Genomic DNA, 21,778 nt, shown 5'->3' on the forward strand with positions numbered 1-21,778 from the left:
AATACTGCTTCTCTACTGAGGTCTGCACCCTGTCGTCGAAACTTCAAGACTGCCTCCCTCTCTCCACCCAACAGGTTCGGAACGAACGTATCACCGTAGATAACACGATCAGCTGATTGACCGGTCTCGAACCAACAAACAATGTCCACGCATCGCGTCTAGTTAACAAAGAGCCTACTTCCTACCGCGATTCAGCATAAATAATTACGACTACGGTACATATTAATGCAGACTCTGCAGAGAAGCAGAGGAATTAGCGGAACACATATGGCTAAACGGTCCTGCCATATCTACATTTCTGAAAAAAGATTCCTAGGGGCATATCTCCTCAGCCCCAAGACATCAGAGAACAGGAGCCCTCAAATCTGATCGGCTTCTGTAAAAGTCTCAGATCCTGTTCTCAGAGTCTCAGAAATATAATTAAGGGAGGCGCAAAGGTCCTTTTTAGGACTAAATGCGGGGACAATCTAATGTTTCCACTAAAAAAAAACCTTCTGCTCTGTATTATCGTGAAAGATATTGAGGTTTAGATGTTTGTTGTGTTTTATTCCTGATAATTTCACTATTTATTTTCTGTAACACTGTGCTGATGCTTTTCCGCAGACCGGGGGGCAGCTGAGAGGTTGGCGGCACAGGTGAACGATGCTGTGACGTTACTCTCAGAGTACAACACGAGGCTAGCCAACGAAATGGAAGACCGGCGTCGTGTTGCACAGATGTTACGTGACTTTACTCAGGCGCAACGCGACCTTCTGACTCAGGCTGAGAACACACTAGAGGTAAATTTATCATTTGTTTAAGTACAATATGTGCCAAATATTAATACTTAACCCTAAATAAGTATAAAACCTATTTGTTGAACGTTGTAGTAGTCTTATTTAAGACATAATTGTTTTACAAATTAATCGTACTATTTTTGAAAATTTTTTGATGCTTGCCAAATCTTTTATGAAAAGACTAATACTAAGTTTAATTATAGCTAGAAATATTACACGAGTATTACTAGAACCATAACTTAACACGTTCAACACGACGTGTACTCCATCAGGTACATGTGATCTTTCACAACTGCCATCATGTACCCGATCAGGCTTTCATAAAGCACGTCGTGCACCTGATGGAGTACACATTGCTATGCATTTCCTTATTACAATTTTATTATTTGCATGTCTTTGTGGTTTGTTAAATTTGATCCTGTGCTTAAATAAATACCTCAGATTATAGTGTGCCCATCGGGTAATGAAGGTAAATCATTTTTTTATTTTAGCCCTTGGGGTACATGGAGAAAAATTGAAAAAACGTATTGAAGTAATGTTTTTTGTGTGAAATTGCGAAGCCTACATACTTTTCTTGCTATGGTTAAAGTAAAAAAAAAAACTATTATGGTTTTTGCCATAATTATTGAAAAATTCAACAGCAAATAAAAAAGTCCGGAAAAAGCTGTTGTCATGAACTTTTTAATTAAGGATCATATTTATTGTAAACAAATGGTGAAATCACGATCAACATTTTTTTTCAGGAGTATATGGAAAAGCTGCAAAAGGTGAAACAAGTTCGGCAGGAAGTGAGGTCACACATGCGCAACCTGCCAGACATCACACAGTCCACCACTGGGGGGTTGGCGCCCCTGCCCTCTGCTGGGGACCTGTTCCGGCTGGGTTAATACCACCTGTAACACAAGTCAAGCCAGCAATGCCTTACAGTACTGCACTTGCAACAATCCACGTCATTCTAGACTTGAGTCGCTTTTTGTTTTATTTTTTAGTGTATTTTCTCATGTTTGTTACTGTTTTCCTATTCAATTTAGTGAGTATTACTGTGGACAATATATCGGATCATGTTCTACACCGCTATGTATAAAGATTCTATGTATATAATGAATGTTACGTATTGAATAAAATGTTTTTGTTGGTGAAAATAAATTGATAAAAGCACTACGTAAAAGCTTTTGGGAGATTTTAAATATCATTCTTTGAAAGCATACTTATTATATTCTTCTAGTATTTTTCTTTGTGAAGGAAATTTATTTACAAATCAATTTTTTGGAAAATGTATAATCAAGATTTTAATCATATAACTTCTTTGAGGTGCTCTTCTTGTATGTATGTTATTTATAATCAACAGAAAGGAATATTATTTTTTTGAAGTACATTTGTGAAGACGTTTTGGATGTATTTAAAGATATTTGCTTCATTTATTATTGTTTGGGATGGGCCAGTTCTTTTTCTTGGCTGAATTTAGAACTACTATAACTTTCTCTAATTTATGGTATTTTAAATGAAGACATTTTAATGTAAAAAATATAAGGTGTAACATTTTGATCAAATCCAACAACTTGGCTTTTATTGTATAAAAAAAGGTTTTCACATTTTAAAATAAACAAATTATTTAAACAAATTTCTTTTCCTTTTGGAAATTGTACTTATTAGAATCGACATTGAAAAATTTATACTGAACCAAAAGTGACCAAAGTGGAACTGACCCATCACAGATTTTTTAATTGAACAAAAAAAGTTTATTTTAAAAACAGTAGTTTAAAATATTTTGACAGGATCAAGGTTTATTTGTGAATTATCCAGTATTTTTAAACATATAATTGTGCCAATTTCAAAAGGAATATTAACATTAAATTGATATTCATAATTTAATTTGAATGCATAAAAATTAAAATTAGCAATGATCATTCAAATTCGTGGATCTGGTCACTGTGTGAGATGGGCGGATACTGTACTGTAAGGTCACTGTGTGAGATGGGCGGATACTGTACTGTAAGGTCACGGTGTGAGATGGGCAGATACTGTACTGTAAGGTCACGGTGTGAGATGGGCGGATACTGTACTGTAAGATCAATGTGTGAGATTCAGAAGGTTAACAGATGTATGACCAGCAAAATATAGAACTTTAATCTTCTGAGCCCAGCCGATTTAGATGTGATGATATACATTTACTGTGGAGTAATATAAGAAAACTTAAAGAAAATACTAACCAAATGATGGTAAATGACTTGTTTAATCCTTTGGTCCTCCTGGTAATGATTGTGTCCTTACATACTGAAGGTAACCCCCCCCCCCCCAACTCCCCACAACCCCATTCTGACCTGGAACTCTGGAGATAAAAAGTGGTCCTATTTCCTTGTGCGGGCGCTAGGTGGCAGAGAGAGTCTATTCCACAGGTGTCAGGGAGTGAGACAAAATAGTAGTAGTACCAGGTCTTACAGATGGAACACCACAAATAAGAGCATGAAAAGAAAAAATGGAAAGTTTTCTTACAGCTTAAAAACAAGTATGAATAAAACAGTTTATACATAAAAAATGTTTATCTTTTAATTACCTCATAATTATGTACAATTCAGTTCCTATTCACATTCAAACATATTAATTTTTAAGTGTAATCAATTTTTCTAAAAGTGGTTCTTTAACATCATGGAATGTGAATGTTGAGTTAGGTCCGTTTCACTTTCAGCTTAGTGCAGCATCTGAAACTGTCTGAAAGTCAACATTTACATTGAATCAACCTTTCCCACCACAGCTACATTATCATGGAATGCTTATCTCATTCTAAATAATTGTTGTCCCTGTTTTTGTATAAAATTCAGAGGGGTACAGTAATTCTTCTTACGGTAATGTCAACTATTTTGAAACAACGGATTATTTTGTAATTTTTCTTAACCATAACTTTTTTGCTGTAAAATAATACACAGTGGAACCAAACTTTAAGTGAAGGTATTGAGATTCTAAGCTTTTTTTTCAAGATTCAAGATCTTTATTGGCCATTAAATAACATTTTCAGTTACAATAGGCTTCGTCATGAAAAAACATTTCATTTAAAAACTAATTTACTTACTACTAATTTAGTTACATTAAGCAGATGTATTTTGTAACAGATGAAACAAGCTGGGACTTGTATGTACAAGTATACACTATATTTAAGACTGTTAAAAATGTATTATGTGCTGCATTTCATGTAAGTAGTTTCGAAATATCTGTAATTCTGTTTAAACTTTTATCTCTAATTTGAATTTCGCTATTGAAATTCTGTCAGATTGTGGCAATATAGTCTTAAGTTATTCTTTAAATTAATGTAACGGGTGTTCCAAATTTTATGCACACTGAAGAGATTGTGGAAACTATTAAGAGATACAGAAGAGATTAAATGGACAAAGTTGTGCGTAGTAACAAGACCAACAAATTAATATGGTTAAGTAAATATTCAATCTGGATGTTATTTCTAGTTTTAAAATGTTGTATTGAAAAAGTTTTCATGGCAGTATGAGTATCAAGTATTTTAATCCTTGAAGTAGAGTTATATTTATGCAACGTATAATGATATAATGATGTGTGAAATCCTGTCCTTTCATATCATCCATCATCATTAAAAAAAAACTAACAAAAAGTACTGTTACATTAGTTTTATATTTTATTTTAAATTTATGACCAGTGGTTATAAATCTTTAACATTTTTAATCCTAGAAAGTTTTGTATTATTTACTGAAACACTGCCTAATTTTGCGGGAATGTATTTTTAAATCGTGTTTTTACTTATTCTTTACTTAAGATATTTCTATTATTTTGATATTAAATATACTAAATTATAATATATATATATAGTCTTTTCAAAAGCATTAAATTATTATCATATAAAATAAAAACGATCTAAACCATTTTGAAAGGTATAGATAGCGTTAACAGACGACTTCATTTATGAGAGCTTCATAAAAAATAAATGAAATATTAGATTCTGTTAAACTGATGATTTATATTGAGTACATAGGTTGAAAAATACAACCAACACTTGCTAAATGTTGTAGTTTTTAAAATAAGAGGATTTATAGGAAAGGGTCGATTTCAACACTTCGATACCTCGCTAGAGATGTGTCGGGACTCCTGGAATGGGTCCTCATTTGCCTCAAGAGTAACCGTTACTAAAAAACTCGGTCTCCATTACAGTTAAAGATACTGAAGTAACTAACATTTGTAACTCCTGGTTACAGAGAGGGTACTCTCCAAGTCTATGAGCACAATAAAACTAGCTCAATGCATCTTTCAATTAACCTCAATTTATAATCACACTCTCTGGAATATAAAAGTTAAATGTTTTATTTTTGATGTTATTATTTTATGGTACTCTTAATAAACATGTTTTTAATGTGTGAATTCTTTATTATTATTATTTTGTGCTGTAATTTTAAATTTATTGTATTTAAAATATTTTTTCATAATATTGTAACTGATGAGTACTTTTTTACTGATAAATACTTTGTAAACTTGAGAGTACCTGTAACAGTTATTGTGATGTACTCATTTAGCACATCTCTAGGATTCTCAATGCCTCGGCTCTTTCAACTTGATTCAGACACCAATATTTTAAAGTTTTTACTAATAAAAAAAAAATGAATAAAACCGACAAAAACGCAACAGGATAGAAAGTTACTATTTCGAGGTAGATCTATTCCATGTCTGCCTATGTTCATGCATTACTGTGCGTCTCCGGTGTCTATGCATGGACATCCTCTCTCAGCAGCTAACAAACGGAAATAGTTGCTTTGGATATAATTGCTCTATGTGAGGATTCTATGTTGACCTATTGTCTAGAATAACTCCTAGATACTTAGCCACATTGGAATACATTATTCTAGTACCTTCCAGAATAGGTAAAGAGTTAAGGTCTCGTTATTTAATGTTTATAATTACTTAGAATCCTAATTAACTATAAGAAAATGAAAAAAATCAACGTATAGGAGACATGGCAACTATACCTGACCAAAACAGCTAATAATATATTAATAGAATAAATTAGACTTTACAAACAGCTGTTTGAGTAATTCGCACATTTTGTGTGTTGCAAATATGATGTAAGCTTAGAAATTGATATTTCCAATCGTGTCTGAATCATGTTGATATGATAGGTAGAATCAGATTTATGTAAGCGATGCCTCCCACTACTAGAGTTAACGGTAATAAATCAAAACCAACAAAATAATCTGTGCAATATAGAAACCAGCTGTCAATTAGTAATTTTTGCCATTGTTTCTGTTGTATGAATGTATGTTTTTCATAAATGAAAATGGATCCAATTTATTGGTCATGTATTTTTGACTAATGTGATGCATTGTTTAAGAATTTATCTGTAATAACCTACAAGTAACAGAAATCTATCAAATTCAGAATAAAGAAAAATTGGCATCAACCTGTTTTTATGTATTTCTTTTACAAATATGTTAATTGTGATCATAATAGTTCTAATTTAAGTTTTTACTTAAGTAGTAATTAAATGATTAATTGGTTTTATAAATTTCCTTCAAGTTTCCAAAGCAAAGTTGAATATGACTTACGTCATTGAACTGAATTATTAGCACACATTTAGTTCCCACCAATATTGCATACCAATTTGTTTGTACACATAATAGTATGATAGTTATAGGAAAAAAACCATTCTGTATATTTATGGACCTAATTTTAATAATGGTATATTAAAGTTTTAGACGCCATATAGAAATTTGAGTTGTTATTCCACCTTTTTCAATGTCCACAAGTGATGTTAGTTTTTTTTTAAATAACCATTCGTTTTCGAGTTGTTATTTATATTTTCTTAAATTGTTTCTTTTGAACAATTTTACATAAAAAATAATTTAGTATGGATTTGATCTGATTTTTTGGATATATCTGCATCTGTCCGCAAAGGGTTACGGCACATTATAGACCTAATATGTCCCATAGTAAGGACATTTGTGTCATAAGCATAAAATTGTTCTTAAGAGATAAAGCTCAAGGTTGCTGGCTCTGAACGATTGTGCCTAAGATGTTTTGCTACTTAGTGCGAACCAAACATACCTCCTTGTGTCTTAAACAGGTAAACAAACTTAGAGGAGAATCATCATTTCAGGTGGTAAATAAATCAGACTCCGTTAAGATATATTTTTATTTATTATGAAGGAAATTTCAGAAAAAGAAAAGGCAGATTCTATCAACTAGTGGAGACTACATGAAACACCAAAACACAAGCCTAAGAAACATCCTATTTTACAACTTGTATCTAAATTAAGAAAATTTAAAGTCATAAAGAAAAATGTAGTGGTCTGCAAGCCCGTGTTGGAGTGGAATAGATCACCACAGAGAAACACATACAGAATGGAAAACAAACTAAACATGTATTAAAAATTAATAGGTAAAAAATACCTCTAGTTTACATTATGTCTCTTCTAGAGTTAAACTGAATTTCCTTTGAAACAACAGTAGACCATAAAAATTCCATACAGTTACTTTTAAAAATTAAAATATTTCTAATCAGGGCTCCTGCAGACCTCTACTGTAGTTAGGTTTATACATTTGGATTACATTATTATATGCCTAACTGAATAGGCCGCCCCTTCGCATGAATAGTGTTGCTCAGAGTTGTTTACTCTTGATTGATCAGTGATCGATTTCTTCCAACGTAACGGAAGAAATGACTATAATTTGTCTACATCAAATTTCATAACGTTGAAACCATACCAACACTTGAGAGACTTAAAAATACAATAAACAGTAGTTGTTGAGCTCAACAGATTTGGTGTTAAAACTAATAAAATAAAAATTAACCCACTTTTTAAAATGTTGCAACACTTAAAACATTTAAACTAAAAACTTGGTCATCTGTTCATTTTCATGCTGTACATTATCGTATTGACATAGAACTTGAAATAAGTAGCACGATTAAATCTTTAAAGAAACAAGAGGGGTACATTTTATTTTAGAAAATAAAATTGAGCTATTTAGTATCCGAAAATAAAAAACCTAAAACATAAAAATTTGACAGTAACATACATCTAAAAATTATTTTACTATAAACATAAATTTATTCTTTACCGTACTTAAAGTTAAGAATGAATTGAAAAACTAAGACAACATGTAAAAAAAATTATGATGAAAACTGATATTTTAAAGAAAAAATAAATGTAAAAGCAAGACATATACTTTAACTATATTGAATATTTAAACTTATGCATTTTCCATTTAATTAATTGTGCTTGTGTTTAGTGAACGAATACAAAAAGATACACAAACAATAAGAAGTACAACTTAACTTCTGTCTCATTAAGTTATGGAGTCCTCTAGATGTACAGAGTTATCTTCCTCCTGCAAGCCGCCTGTGTTACGAGTTAACTTAATTGTTCAGTATAAAAGGACAATACGAATCTTGACAATTAATTGTACACAAAACATGAATAGTGAGATAGAGATCAGATAACAAATCAAACGATTAAGGTTGAAAAAGCAAGCATTTCTTATTCTTCAACTCGTTCACTTAGCACCTGATCCTTTTTTTTCTGCCTGCACTAGAAACTATTGGAACAAACCAGTTGTGCAAAAATAGAAATACAGATATAATGCCAATTGAGAAAGCTAATAGGTATCTTTGCAGTGCGGCATAGCGGGTACATTAGTAAACACTAAGCTTCGACTTTACAATAATCCAACATCGCTTGCCAATAAACTAAGCCTGACTGAGTTTTTATAAAACATCCAATTTTCCCTGATAATTATGTAACATTTACATTTTATAGCAATTGAACTGGACAGTAGATTTCAATCAAATTAAGTTAAACTGTGACTACTCTACAACAAAATGACTCGTTACCTGAATTAATGATTCATTTTTACAAGTTACTTGTACTATAATTGTATACATTGTTACACAGCCTACTTATGACAGTTTTACGATTTGTACGCATTAGAGTTCTCTCTCTATGATGAGCTTAGCGTATCAAATTAAATCCAAAAACAGGTTTTACGAAGCAGAACGTTATAAGTATGGTACTTCTTATGGTCTGTTAGTCAATTGTTTATACTGTAACACACTGAGAAGGTTAACCTAAACAACTTTTTTCCTAGCTAAATTAAACATTTAATTTAAAAACATAATTTACATAAAATTCTAAATTTGAATTGTTTTGTCAAAACCCAATTCAACACAAGCACATTTAATACTAATATTATAATTTTCAAATCTGTTAAAAATAAATATTTGTTTGATAATTAGGGGTGTGTGAATAGTCATAGTAAAATCACATACAATTCATAATATGTCTTTAAATAAAGTAGTGTGTCTTTGAAATCATATATGATGACTATACTTTTTATTAAAAAATGTATGATATTATAAATTAGTTTTAAAATATGGTTTAGGTCAAGGTCCAAATTAAGCTACTACTTTACAATTTTAATATTTTTACTTTTAAATTAACATACTTAACTTGTTTAGTCCTAATAAAAATGTAGCCTACGTTTCAAACAATCAATGATTATATTACAAAACTTTACAATTAGTAAAAACCAAAATAACTTTTATTTTCAATTAAAAGTACTTTTCACAAGGGATTTAAAAATATATATTTTTGAATAATACATCACCACATCAAAATTCAGATATTTAAAATACACATAAAAAGTTGTATGGTTTTTAGTTCAAAAGTGGTTAAACGTAAAAAAATTAGATAAATCCGAATTATAATAATGAATCTGAAGAGTTTCAATAGTTCATACAAAGAAACTTAAAACCAGAATTCAGTTGTGATCTTCAAATTGAAATATAAATTCATTTTTGCCAATTGCAATTTAGTTTAACCATTTCGCTGCTGCAGTACAATGTGTGTTGGATGTCTACAAAAAAGTTTTAATATGTTATATCTGTCCAATAGACATGCAACTGCAGTGGGGTCCTGAATAATATTAGCTTCGTAGAGAAAACTTTCTAAACATCTCTGGAATGATACAACCAGATTCGGAATAAAACTGAATAAAGGTGAAAAAAGCCGCAAAACGTGTTGGAAGAAATATTACCAAAACTTGGAATTTTTACATATTTACCTTATCTTTGTAATGTTTAATTTGAAAATATTATAAAGTAAACAGTTTTCAAGTTGTAACTTTTCAGAACCATTGATTTAAAAACAATAAATTACATGCATAATGATTTTTTAATTACTATTTGTAAAAAAAAACAAAAAATATTTTATTTCATATAAAGAAAAAAGAGCACATTCTCTAAAAACCCATGCGTTTTGACTAAAAAGTGCCCTGGCAGCTTTTGCATGTACCACAGTGAACTAACCAACAGCAAAAGGGTTAAAACCTTTTTAGTATTCTTAGGAATGAAAACAAGATAAGATATAAATATTTAAAGCCACAACAGAATATGACTGCTGCTAAAAGGTCTTATATGTACCACACACCCACACAAAATGTTATATGAAACGTCTTATGCATCATCTGGAATGTAATAATGTGATTTTGATCTTGAATTAAACAACGAATTATATTGATATTCATATTTGATTTGTAATTTTGAGTACTCACACACCTCTAATGATTGACTTGCAATAAAAACTACCTGCTTTACATAAATTTCAAAGATTTTGCTTAGTTAAAATATACAATACCTTACCAAATAATATAAATAACAAAGTAAGAGGTTTGAAATAGTCAGCTATGTACAAAAACGTGATAAAGATACATCAAAGTGTTATCTTTTCATTGTTGACTAGAACTTGTGGTTTTTACCAACATCCAGTCAAATGACAAGGCCTGTTCAGCCCAAAGATTAGTTTGAGATGGAATGAAAATTGGACTCGAAACAGAAGTTTCCTTGCCCTAGCATGCTGTAACTTCAATTACCATCAGATATCATTTATAAGCTTCATTTATCATTTAGTTGACTCACTCTAAACTCCATCCCTTTGGCCCTGATGCTGTTTCTATTACCAACAACTATTATAATTATAAAATTATTCATGCCAAAAAATTTTTTATGCAGAAAACAAAAGATTACAGAAGAATATATTTATTTCATGTTTAAATGTTTAGTCCTAAATTAATTAAAAGTAAAGAAAATTTTAATCACGAAGTGACAACAGTTTTCGTCTTTAAAATTGGTACAAATAAATATAAAACTTATAATATTACACTCAGCCTGAATATGCCACACAACAAACTTGCAGAATAAATTGTGATCTTGTATTTTTAAAAGTCTACACATTTTCATAATTGATATATCACTTAGTAAAAAACAATGAAAAAGGAATTATTATTTTTTAATCAAATTAATTTTCTTCCATGTAAATCATTATTGTTCACTTAAATTCAATTTCTGTGCACATTTATGATTAAAACCATTTTAATTACTTCCAAAAAAGAAAAAAAAACCGAATTAATTATTCACATTCTATAATAAAAATCTAATATAAAAACTAAACATTTGAGATTTTCTTAATTCTTTATTGTAATACAAGGTAAATCGTCTAAAGTAGGTACAGAAAGTAAAATTCCTATTAAAAATTTGTTGATGGCTAAAATAACACAATTTATTGTCACAGCAAGCCCATCTGGCTTGCAATAATGTTTTTAATTTCTTGGAATTATCAATTAATTATTGCTTCTATTATGGCAGAATATTTTCAAACTTTCTACTGTAAAGAAATTTTGTGGGAAGAATGGAAGTTGACTCACACAAATAAGTTGCAGGGCTAATAACAAATTTTTATTACAGAAATTACTTTAGTTGCATCTAAGCTCAGATTTTAATATTTTAAACTTGTAATACGTTTGACACACAAGACAACATACGAGTATAAGTAAAAAAAAGAGGTTATCTGTTTTGTTTGTTCTTGTTAAACTATGTCCATATTGTCCTTAGATTAAAGTGGTTAAATTCCGCATTATGTCAGTATATTTTAACCCTTTGAGTACCAAGTATTTATTGACTGGGTATACTGAAAAGTGCCAGGTATTTTTCTAGTGGGTGTACCTAAAAGTGCCAGCCCTTTTGCAGGCATTTTGCAAGGTTTTAGTAAAAAAATGCACAGTTCGATTATTTAATAAGCTATCAACATGATTCTTTTTTTATTTTTATCTGAAAACTCTGTTTAATTAACATAAAATAACAAAGTTACCATAACACTAAATTTAGGAATACCAAAAATGGACTTAAGTAAAAAAAAATTCAAAAATTTTTTAAAATTTCATTTTTCAACCAAATTATTATGACCAAAAAATTCATATCCTTTTCTTAGTCCCTATCACTGGAAATCGTATGCAATTGTCTGTAAATCTTGAAAAATTTATATTATTATCTTCAATAATGAGTGAGTTATACAACTTTTAAGAAACTATTGTCACATTGTTTCCGGTAGCTATGGCAACCAAAAATGTTTATATGTGAGTTTCATAATTTAAAGTTTGATCGGAAGTGTACTATAACAATTTATTTTGAAAAGAACGATTCTTCACAAACATTTCAATATGATATTATTTTAAAATATTAAAGGTTAAAATTTTTAGTGACTTTTTCCCGAACGTCCAGTAAAATCGGACGTTGGCACTTTTCAGACACCTTTTGCCGTCCGGTAAAATCAGACGTTGGCACTCAAAGGGTTAATTCTTGGATACTTCGGTCTCTTATATATTATATAAATACTTAACTGAGAATCAAATACATTCCTTTCATGTATTTTCATGCACTGAATAAAATTACTGATTTTTATTTTCATGTGTAATCAAACAAGTCCCATAACAAACAGATGAAAGTGATTGTTTTTAATAATACAAATATGTAATTAATGGTAAACCCCATTTGTATGATAAACTTTAACCCATTGGCTACCAATGACATATTCCCCATCATCAGTTAGCATCGGCGTAACTACCGATGGCGGGCACTGCCCATCACGCTAAGTTCGTAATTTTGGAGTTTAAAAATATTACCGATAACGATTATTTCGGCATTTGTCTATACTATTTTATCGATGGTCTGTTAAATTTTCTATTTTGAAGCTGATCAACTCTCTCGTTTCATCTGTTGACGATTTGATTTGATTAGTTGCCACCTGAAATGACATCTTCTTTTCCGAGAGTTTTGGTAACTTTGTGGAGAACTTACTCAATGAAAGTAAAAATGAAGTGAGTGATGGTAACTTTGATGACGGAATTTTGAGTGAATGTGGCAATGAAGAAATTTAAGAAAATTATGTGACAAGGCCAACCTTCAAACTTGGGAGTGGCCAAGGCAAGCAAATGAACCAAAACATTTTATTTTTAGTGATACATCTGGTATTAGTAGCTAGGCAACTAAATATTCATAATATAAGATAATATATTGCAATTTTATCATATTATATGGTCGACTAATATTTTTAGTTGACCCCAAGCACCACTCAATGATTTCCATTTGAAAATTAAAAATTAATTCGGTACCTGAGGGTAAAAATAGATGAATTTAAATTGGTAGTCAATGGGTTAATCCACAGCATGAATATGCAGACAGAGCCTCATGTATTACAAGGTCAGGTCTTCATCACATACTGTTAAATATTGCATCATAATATGTGCTTTTAATCAGCACATTTATACATAGATGGTTGTGAGTCATACTTTATTGAACATAATATTATGGCCGTTTCTTGTATATTTTACAAGATTTACTGCACGTAGGCGAATTTAACTTCAATGATAGTACTCATAAGTATCAAACCAGACACTCAGAAAACTCAGTTTTCCCTTCTATAAGAGTGGAAAAGTAGATAAAGAGTCATGAATACTTACAAATAAAATGTTATATTTCAGAGGCACTTAAATTGTTAAGACTTTTAAAAGCTCAGCTATAAATATAGATATCAAACTGTAGGATTAGGTAAATAATAGTTATTCAACACTAATATCAGACTAAGATGATGAATGATAATAAACTTTTTATAATTATAAATATTTTAATTATTATTGTTTGAAACGTTTAGTCAGTAAAAGAAAAAACAATGACTGATACATATCTGTTTAGGCATATAATGAAAATATATATATATATATATATATATATATATATATATATATTTACAAATTATGATAACATTTTAATTTAAAAAAATGATATGCTTGTTAATCAGCTAAAACATTTTAATTGATGTTTATTTATTATTTTTACTAATTTTACTATCAAGCTTTTAAGTATTATTTCAGTGATTTTAATTATGATTTATTATATTTCTGACAAAACAATAAGTTTAAGCAAACTTCAGTAGCTGCAATATATATATATATATATATATATATATATATATATATATATATTGTATAATACCTATTTTTAACAATTCAGTACTTTGTCCAAAAATTATTTGTATTTTTAAACGACAAAACCACTTATTTTTATATTTAACTTTTATTACCATAGTGTCTTTAAGCGTTATATAAAGGTTCAATAAAAAGTACATACATTTTCTATGCAAACTAATGTAATTATGTGTCAAAATGTAAAATTTGCTACACTTAAAATACTTTTGTCCTACTTGGATACCCGGATAACGGCACTGAAAGGATTAATATGGTCCAGGAGTCCTGTTAGTGTCTGTAACTATTAGAGCATCTTGATATATTTCAATATCACACACTAAAATTGTACTGAATATTTTGTGTTAACTATAGATAGTGTTACCAGTCAGCTGGAATGGTTATAGTGATGTTGAATTAGCTTCTTATAAAAACTTTCAGTTTTGAAACAATTACTTTTATGAAGTGGGTTTGAATAAAGGGAGTGTAAAACGAACAAAATGTCTTTAGATAGCTTTCCATGCAGTACTGTTATTTCTACTCTAACCATGCGTAGACACGCCACAATAACATTGTTTCATATTATTTGATCATGGTTCAAAATTTATTTTCATCCAAGGTTTGTCTACTGGGCTAAATAGACAGTGCAACCGAAATATGTGTTTTTGTGTATTTATTTTTAAAATTAGTGGACTCTGGAAGGAAGTTTCCAAGGAAACCTGATTTTTTTTCAACAGATTAGAAATTATTTTCAAATAAATTACATTAAAACCTTTTTAACCCTTTTAAGACCAACCGTGCATTCTATCGGCAGTCGTAACTCAAATACCAGATATGAAATTTATCATTTTTTGTAATATATATTTATGATTTACAAGTGACAACGATATTAATTTTGTATTCTACATGTATTCATCTGAAAGGCAGTCTCATATTCATGCAGGTATTTTTTCAGCTTTATTTTATAAGTAGGCTAAAAGATTTTGTTTTGCAATCATGATAAAAACTTTGTTTTAACAAACATACCTAATTAGATTATGTATATAAAGACTATTTACTTGAAATACTAGAACTTGAAAATTTGATACATTTATACAAAATGACATGTAAAATCAAAATGTAACATTTCCCATGCATACAATATTTTTAAAATTCAATGGTTTTTCATGTTCAAACTTAAATATTCAGACATAAAATTGATTTTTTCTATACAAATAGATATTTTTCAATAGAATATATTATAGGTAAAAAAATAATGCCTAAAACCAGAGCTTTTAAATAAATACAGATATAAACATGATTATTTTCCCAAAAGCATACAAAATTCCACATTTTCCATGTACACAATTTTTGGAACATGGATAAAAAGTTTAAAAACTTACACACAGAATTTTGGACTGGTCCTAAAAGGGTTAAACATAAAAAAAGTAAGTAATCTAACTTGAACAATTGTGCAATGTGTAAAAAAAATAATTACTCAAGCAAAGTACTATATGGCGAACACTGCACTGCAATGAGCTGTAGTTCTTCCAGTGTCGTAAATATTCTCCACAGCACCGTGTAAGTAAACTAATGGTATTAGTACAAAATACTCTTCAAACAGTTTTACATTGAAAATAAATGAAGTAAAAACAGTTTTCATATAAAAGTGAAGTGAAATTCTGTTTACCTTTTTATCATTATTTGAATCTATTATTAACAAATAAGTTAGAGTTAAACAAAGATGTAATGCTCCAGAATGTCAACAATTGAAAGGATTACAAAGCAAGTAAACATTTTAAAATTAAAGTATCAATTGATATAATATATTTTATTGAACCCATTTTTTCATTATGTCCAGAAAGATGGCAATGTTCCGTTTACTAATTTACTGAAATTTTCTTTCCTATTTCAAAGCTTTTTATCACTAAAATTGGGATTTTATCACTAACACTGCATTTTCTACATATACAATCATCCTTCGCAGTGTCTAATGCTTTCCATCTTCTGATTTTCATTACACACCTTCTCTTCTACATTCACACTTGCTTTATCCTCTTCAACCATCTGTTAGGTTTGTTAAATGGCCATTTTTTGGTCTCCCCTTCCTTCCATTATGAGAACTATGAACCAAAAGTGTGTAGAGAAGGGAGTAGAGGACAGGCTGAGAATGCTTAAATAGACAAGATGGAAAGATAAGAGCTGAACGGTACTTTGTATCATGCCAACCAGCTATGGCGGAAACTGCCAAGGATGGCAATAATCATGTTATATTCAAGATTATCGTAAATTGTCCTACATTTACTTAAATAAGATCATTTTTCTATTATGTTCAATAAGTATTGAGTACTACAGAAACAAGATTTACCCAACCTTCCTCTAGTTGACAATTCCAAGAAACCGAAGAAAAATTATAAAAATGTAAAACTTATTGGCAAATTTAATCAAACATACATAACACTTATAATAATAGTTATTAAATGTGACACTTTGAAATTGAAAGCCAGAATCATTCTGATCACAAACATTATAGAACACGGTGGAGAAATTAATCTGTCTGGCAATAAAGGAAATACAACTTTTCACAAATCACAAAATACAAAAAAAGAAATGCTTTAAGTATAAAATGTGTAACCACAAACATACATCAGGGCCTTGCCATCTATCCACAATAAGTCTACCCATTCTGAGTTGAAGTAGACTATTTATTTCGGCACAAAATCAACAAATCATGGGGCCAGTGCGTCCCGTGGCGCACTGGCACAAAACAACGATCACAATATTGAAGTATAAAAGCAAAACGACGTATCCAATAGAAGGGGAGATGGTCGGCGGGCGACCGCTGGTGGAGGGGTTGTGTTCCCCTCCCTCCCCTTACTGCCTCGCCCTCGCGGGTCCGGAATATCAGAGCCTCACAGCCTCACGTCGGCAGCTCAGACCCACGGTGTCCACCCCTCGTACAACAGTGCTAGGTTGTCCAGGCTGGTTGCCTCATTGATAGCCCAGTCCACCTGTCATCGATCACCATACCAAATAAGTTTAAAAAATAATCACATAGGACATACAAATTAAACATATTTATAGTTTAGATCTATCTACACTATCACACTCAGACACAATCCAACACAAAGGTTAAGAAAATTACTTTATAGATACAGGCTTTACAAGAATATAACTTAATTTTCTGCGTAATTCCCAGGAATTTACTATCAGGCGTGATAGTTTTGGTGGTTGCTAAAGGGTTAAAAGTACAAAATTATAAAATTATTTTGTGCATTGTAATTATTTTTAACTCCTAAACATTTAGAACCCACCGCAAATTACTACAGTTAAATTTACTATAACATAATATTATTATAATATACTATAATATTATAATTACTATAGTTAAATCAGTGCCAGGCCTCAAGATAGAGTTTGAAAATCATTCATCGTAGTAATCAGCCAATTAAAAAAAAATTTTACTCTGATTCCAAAACTAAAAATTGTCTCGATTCTGAATTTTATTCCAATTCCTTTATTATTTGTAACTAAGAAACAAGGATATAGCCTGGTTCTAAATAAACAATATCACCATTTTTATTATAATAAGTTGATATGAAAAAACTTTGATTCGGATACTAATACCAAAGTTTAGTATAAATTCTCGATTCTACAATCGACACGGATTTCTGAATTAACCCTTGAGCTGGCATCCCTCGTTTTCGGGCGGGTACATTGCTGCACGTATTGGTGGTCACGTAAAAACGGACGGGTGGTACATCGTCAGTAAAAACACTTTTTATAACGTATTTTATGCCTTGTACTAATGGTATTCAGGCACTATTTAAAGAGGACCAAATGCTATTAAATTAGCAGAGGTTTCATTACCGATTTTGTTGTACTGAGTGTTATCTATGTGTAGATTCATAACTAATGAATTGGTTGTTTTTGAACTTTAGGTTTGCCTGGTAGGCTAGGTTGGTTGCTTTGAACTTCTATGTACGATTGCTGCCAAAACTAATATTATAAAGTAAAATTAATCCTTTTCTAATTAGGTCTACTTTCTTCAAGTGATAAAATAGAGCCATGTCCGAGGGAAACTTATTTGACAAATCCTTAGATGTAAGAGAGCTACTGAACAAGTTTCTGGGGATTTGGAAGCCAGTGGCATTGATGACATTCAGCCCCATCAAACATTTATCATGTTATATTTCCATAGACTAGATAAAATTTCTGTTTGGCCATCTTGAATTATTATTGAACAACCACAACTTTTGCCAGGGGTGGTCCACGTTTTATTATTACTTTTTATATAAACTTTTGTTTGGTACTGTATACAAGATAATTATACAACATTTTTTTCTGTGCAGATATAAATTTTCTACAAATATTTATGAATAAAACCATATATAATATGCTATGGTTATACTGGTATTTATATTTTTTTATTATTTTAAGACATCTGTGAAACACCCAAAAGTTGAGGTAAAATGCCAAGAGGGAATGTCACACACCATCTTTCACTGCATTTAATAAACGAGAGAGACATGGAAAAGGTGGATGAAAGGCTGTAACAAAGGGGCTAAAGCTATCTTTAATGATAGCTTCAAAACGGAACATGGAGCAAGAGGTTTTAGTAGACAAGAACTGTTCTGGCATACTGAAATAACTCTGATAGGTGGTACCTGCTAAGCTTGATTCTGTGCAGTGATTACTGTACGTCTGTGTCTACTATACTTAACTATTGACCTGCACCCTATTTGTGACTTCCCAACGAAGACTTAATCTATAAGATAAAAATCTAACTAAATTACAATGGCTGCAGACTGCATAATCAACTACCAGAGACATTAAAAATACTGAGGGAACAAGTAGTTGATAAACCAACCTCTCTATACATTTGCTGAATTCTTCACAGAGATCTACACTTTCCTTCTCATCTTTCATGGACCTAACTAGCATTACTGCTACTTAATTTCTTAAACCCAGAAGGGGTCACTTCTGGCTGGTTTATAGCTTCCAGTTGAACCCACACTGGTTACAGCAAAAACAGATGTGTCACTTAAATCTGTGCAACCTTATGGATGCCCAGGAGCAATCTCTAACCGTTTGATTCTGATGAAATGTCGAGAATCTGGAATGCAAAGGTAATTCAATAGATCTAGTCTACTACGGGAGATGACTGTTGGAGTTGGTAGGGATCATTCCCTAAGAATCGAAGGTTCTTGCCAACCTAGACACAAAGGCGTGCACCCCCTGCCTGCTTTGAATGGAGAGGCTGGTTCAGAGCTGGCTTCCCCTTCTTCCCTAGGGACATGACTTGAGTGCCCTAAATTCTTCCTCATGGATTGTGACAGGAGCGGCCCCTACCCTGAACCTTACCCATCCAGAATATCCTGTCACTCTGGGAGTAGCGCAATGATCCTTATAGGACTAGTTATAATTTCTAAGCTTCTTTCCCTAAGGGAAATCAACTTCACACAGTAGTATTAATCACTTTACCTGTTCTTGCACTGTATATCTTCTTGATCCATCTGCATCCATGTCCGGATCCATTCCTTCCAATCTCAAACGCACTCTCCGCCAAACGCCCAACGCATATGCATTTCTCTCTTGCACAGCTAAACAAATCATAAAAACATAGTACTCAATATTTGATTTTCAACATATGGAAACATAAGCAAGAATAAAAATTAATATTTGAAAATGTGTATTCATTTACCAGTGATACTAAATATGTGAAACAGTTTTATTATGGTAGTACCGACCAAAAGTCCACTTCAATTATCATAATTTCCATTCAAAAAGAGCTGTTTCAGTTTATTATTAGAAATATGGCCATCCCACCATTACTAGTCTCCACCAATTTTCAGTGATGGAAGAGTAGCTTCACATAGTCACTGTATAATGTATGTATTGTCAGTTTAATAACACATGAAGGAGGAATTCTTTTTACTTTTGTTTTAACCCATTGGCTTATACATATTTTTACTATCAGCTCAACTGGAGTTATCCTATTAAAAATGCTAAAAACATAAGAGTTTTGTTATAAAACATTTATTTTTCAAGTTATTTGGTTATATTTTATATCTTTTTGGATTAACATGAAATGGGCTTTAATAATAAATAGATAGTGATATATTTGGTCATAATTTAAAAATAATAATGCTGTACAAACTAGAAAAGTTTTGGAATTTTTTAAATTAAATTTTTTTTACTCAAATAATATAAAATAAAATACCCCATTGTTGCTTTTATTTTATTTGAAATGTATTTCTCTACCTAGCAATACTAAAATATGTGTATATATATATGCATAGTTTGTCAGAATAAATGTTTTTTCTTAATACTGAAAATTCCAAGAATATTTATTTTTTTCTCTTGTAGTACACTAATATTCTTATAGTAACTTATTATTCATTTAAATTTCAATTAATTGTAGTATTGCAGTTTTTCTTATGTGTTACAACAATATTAGTCTAATTTATACTAACATTTGGTTGAAAAAGGAGTTTAAAAAAAATTATTTAGATGGCGCTGTACTTGTCACGGAATGGTTTCGTGATATAAATTTTGAGCCCAGACTAGTTGTCACGGAACCGTTCCGTGATACAAGGTGAATGGGTTAAATTATGAGATCTTAATCAGGGTCATCAAAACAAAGGTAGCAGGGAGTAAAAGGTGGTTGTACAATAAACAATAAATCCAATGTTAATGTTGAAAATTATTAACTTGGTAATCACTATTGTAAATACTACATTTAAAATTTTACAACATAACTGTAACTGTTTTAGTGCAAGATAATACTTAGTTCAGGCATTTTCAGTGTTTCTTGTGTGCAATGTCTGAACATAAAACATAAAAGCGTTAATTTCTCAGCTGTACAGTGTTATATTTGAATCAGACTGAAGAACTTGTGATTTTTTAGTTTTAGTCAGGACTGTTATTCGTCTCTTAAGAACACAAACGAGTTGAAATCTACATTTTATAACTTGAAAAAATAATATGTTAAATATTTTCTATATGGCCTTGAAGACAGAAAACAATCTGTATTATTTAACAGATTTTTTACTAAGATTGATTTTTATTTGGAGATATCATCTGATTAATCCACTAACAAGTAATTAAAACCTAAAGAGAAAATTTTAAAATGTATGAATACAAATTTTTACTCCTACTTCAATATATAAATTTGAGTTTGGACAAATAAAACAAGAATTTCAAACAAAAACTTTGAAATATTTCTTAAGTAATTAATTCTTGTAATCAGTGAAGAATACCAATCAATAATGCAGGACCAAAAATCCGGATGATTCATCGCATTTAAATTTCTACCGAATGTAAAAAACGTTTTATTAAGAGAAAATACAGAGAAGAAACAAGTACTAACATAGGTCTGCTGAACCCACAGACTTGAGATCCATATGGAGATAAGCAGAAATTTTGTACGGTTAAACTCGTTTTGTTTGGTGAAGCATAAATATGCTACCATAGTAAATATTTTTTTTACGTTGTACCGTAAATTAGATAATTAAATTTCATATAATGTAAATTTCGCAACCTAGTCAGCCAGTATAATTTAATATTATTTTTATCCAATGTTCCGGAACTAAATTATTGGGCGGAGTAACTACCTAATTGGCACGCGTATGAATATCTTCTTCTAACCCTTTGTAGCAGCCCAACTATGTGACCGAGCAGACCTCGCACGCTTAGTCCGTAAGTAAAACTTATCTTTTCGT

At 30.8% G+C, this 21,778-nt stretch overlaps 2 protein-coding genes across 3 annotated transcripts in view; one reads left to right on the forward strand and one right to left on the reverse strand.

The window, feature by feature from the left end:
* LOC124353610 (regulation of nuclear pre-mRNA domain-containing protein 1B) overlaps positions 1-1,954 on the forward strand; it is a 31,958-nt gene extending 30,004 nt beyond the window's left edge. For both annotated transcript variants that reach the window (XM_046803527.1, XM_046803528.1), the window contains 2 exons: positions 604-779; positions 1,520-1,954. In XM_046803527.1, coding sequence (XP_046659483.1) covers positions 604-779; positions 1,520-1,663 — 320 coding nt within the window. In that variant the 3' untranslated portion in view covers positions 1,664-1,954. The remainder of the gene's footprint in view (positions 1-603; positions 780-1,519) is intronic.
* Positions 1,955-15,870: 13,916 nt separating this feature from the next.
* Positions 15,871-21,778, reverse strand: part of LOC124355547 (serine/threonine-protein kinase SMG1-like) — a 152,596-nt gene continuing 146,688 nt past the window's right edge. The window contains 2 exon segments of the mRNA XM_046806709.1: positions 15,871-17,065; positions 19,539-19,657. Of these exon segments, the coding sequence (XP_046662665.1) occupies positions 16,988-17,065; positions 19,539-19,657 (197 nt within the window). The 3' untranslated portion in view covers positions 15,871-16,987.

The sequence above is a fragment of the Homalodisca vitripennis genome, chromosome 2, assembly GCF_021130785.1.
Source record: "Homalodisca vitripennis isolate AUS2020 chromosome 2, UT_GWSS_2.1, whole genome shotgun sequence".
Lineage (NCBI taxonomy): Eukaryota > Metazoa > Arthropoda > Insecta > Hemiptera > Cicadellidae > Homalodisca > Homalodisca vitripennis.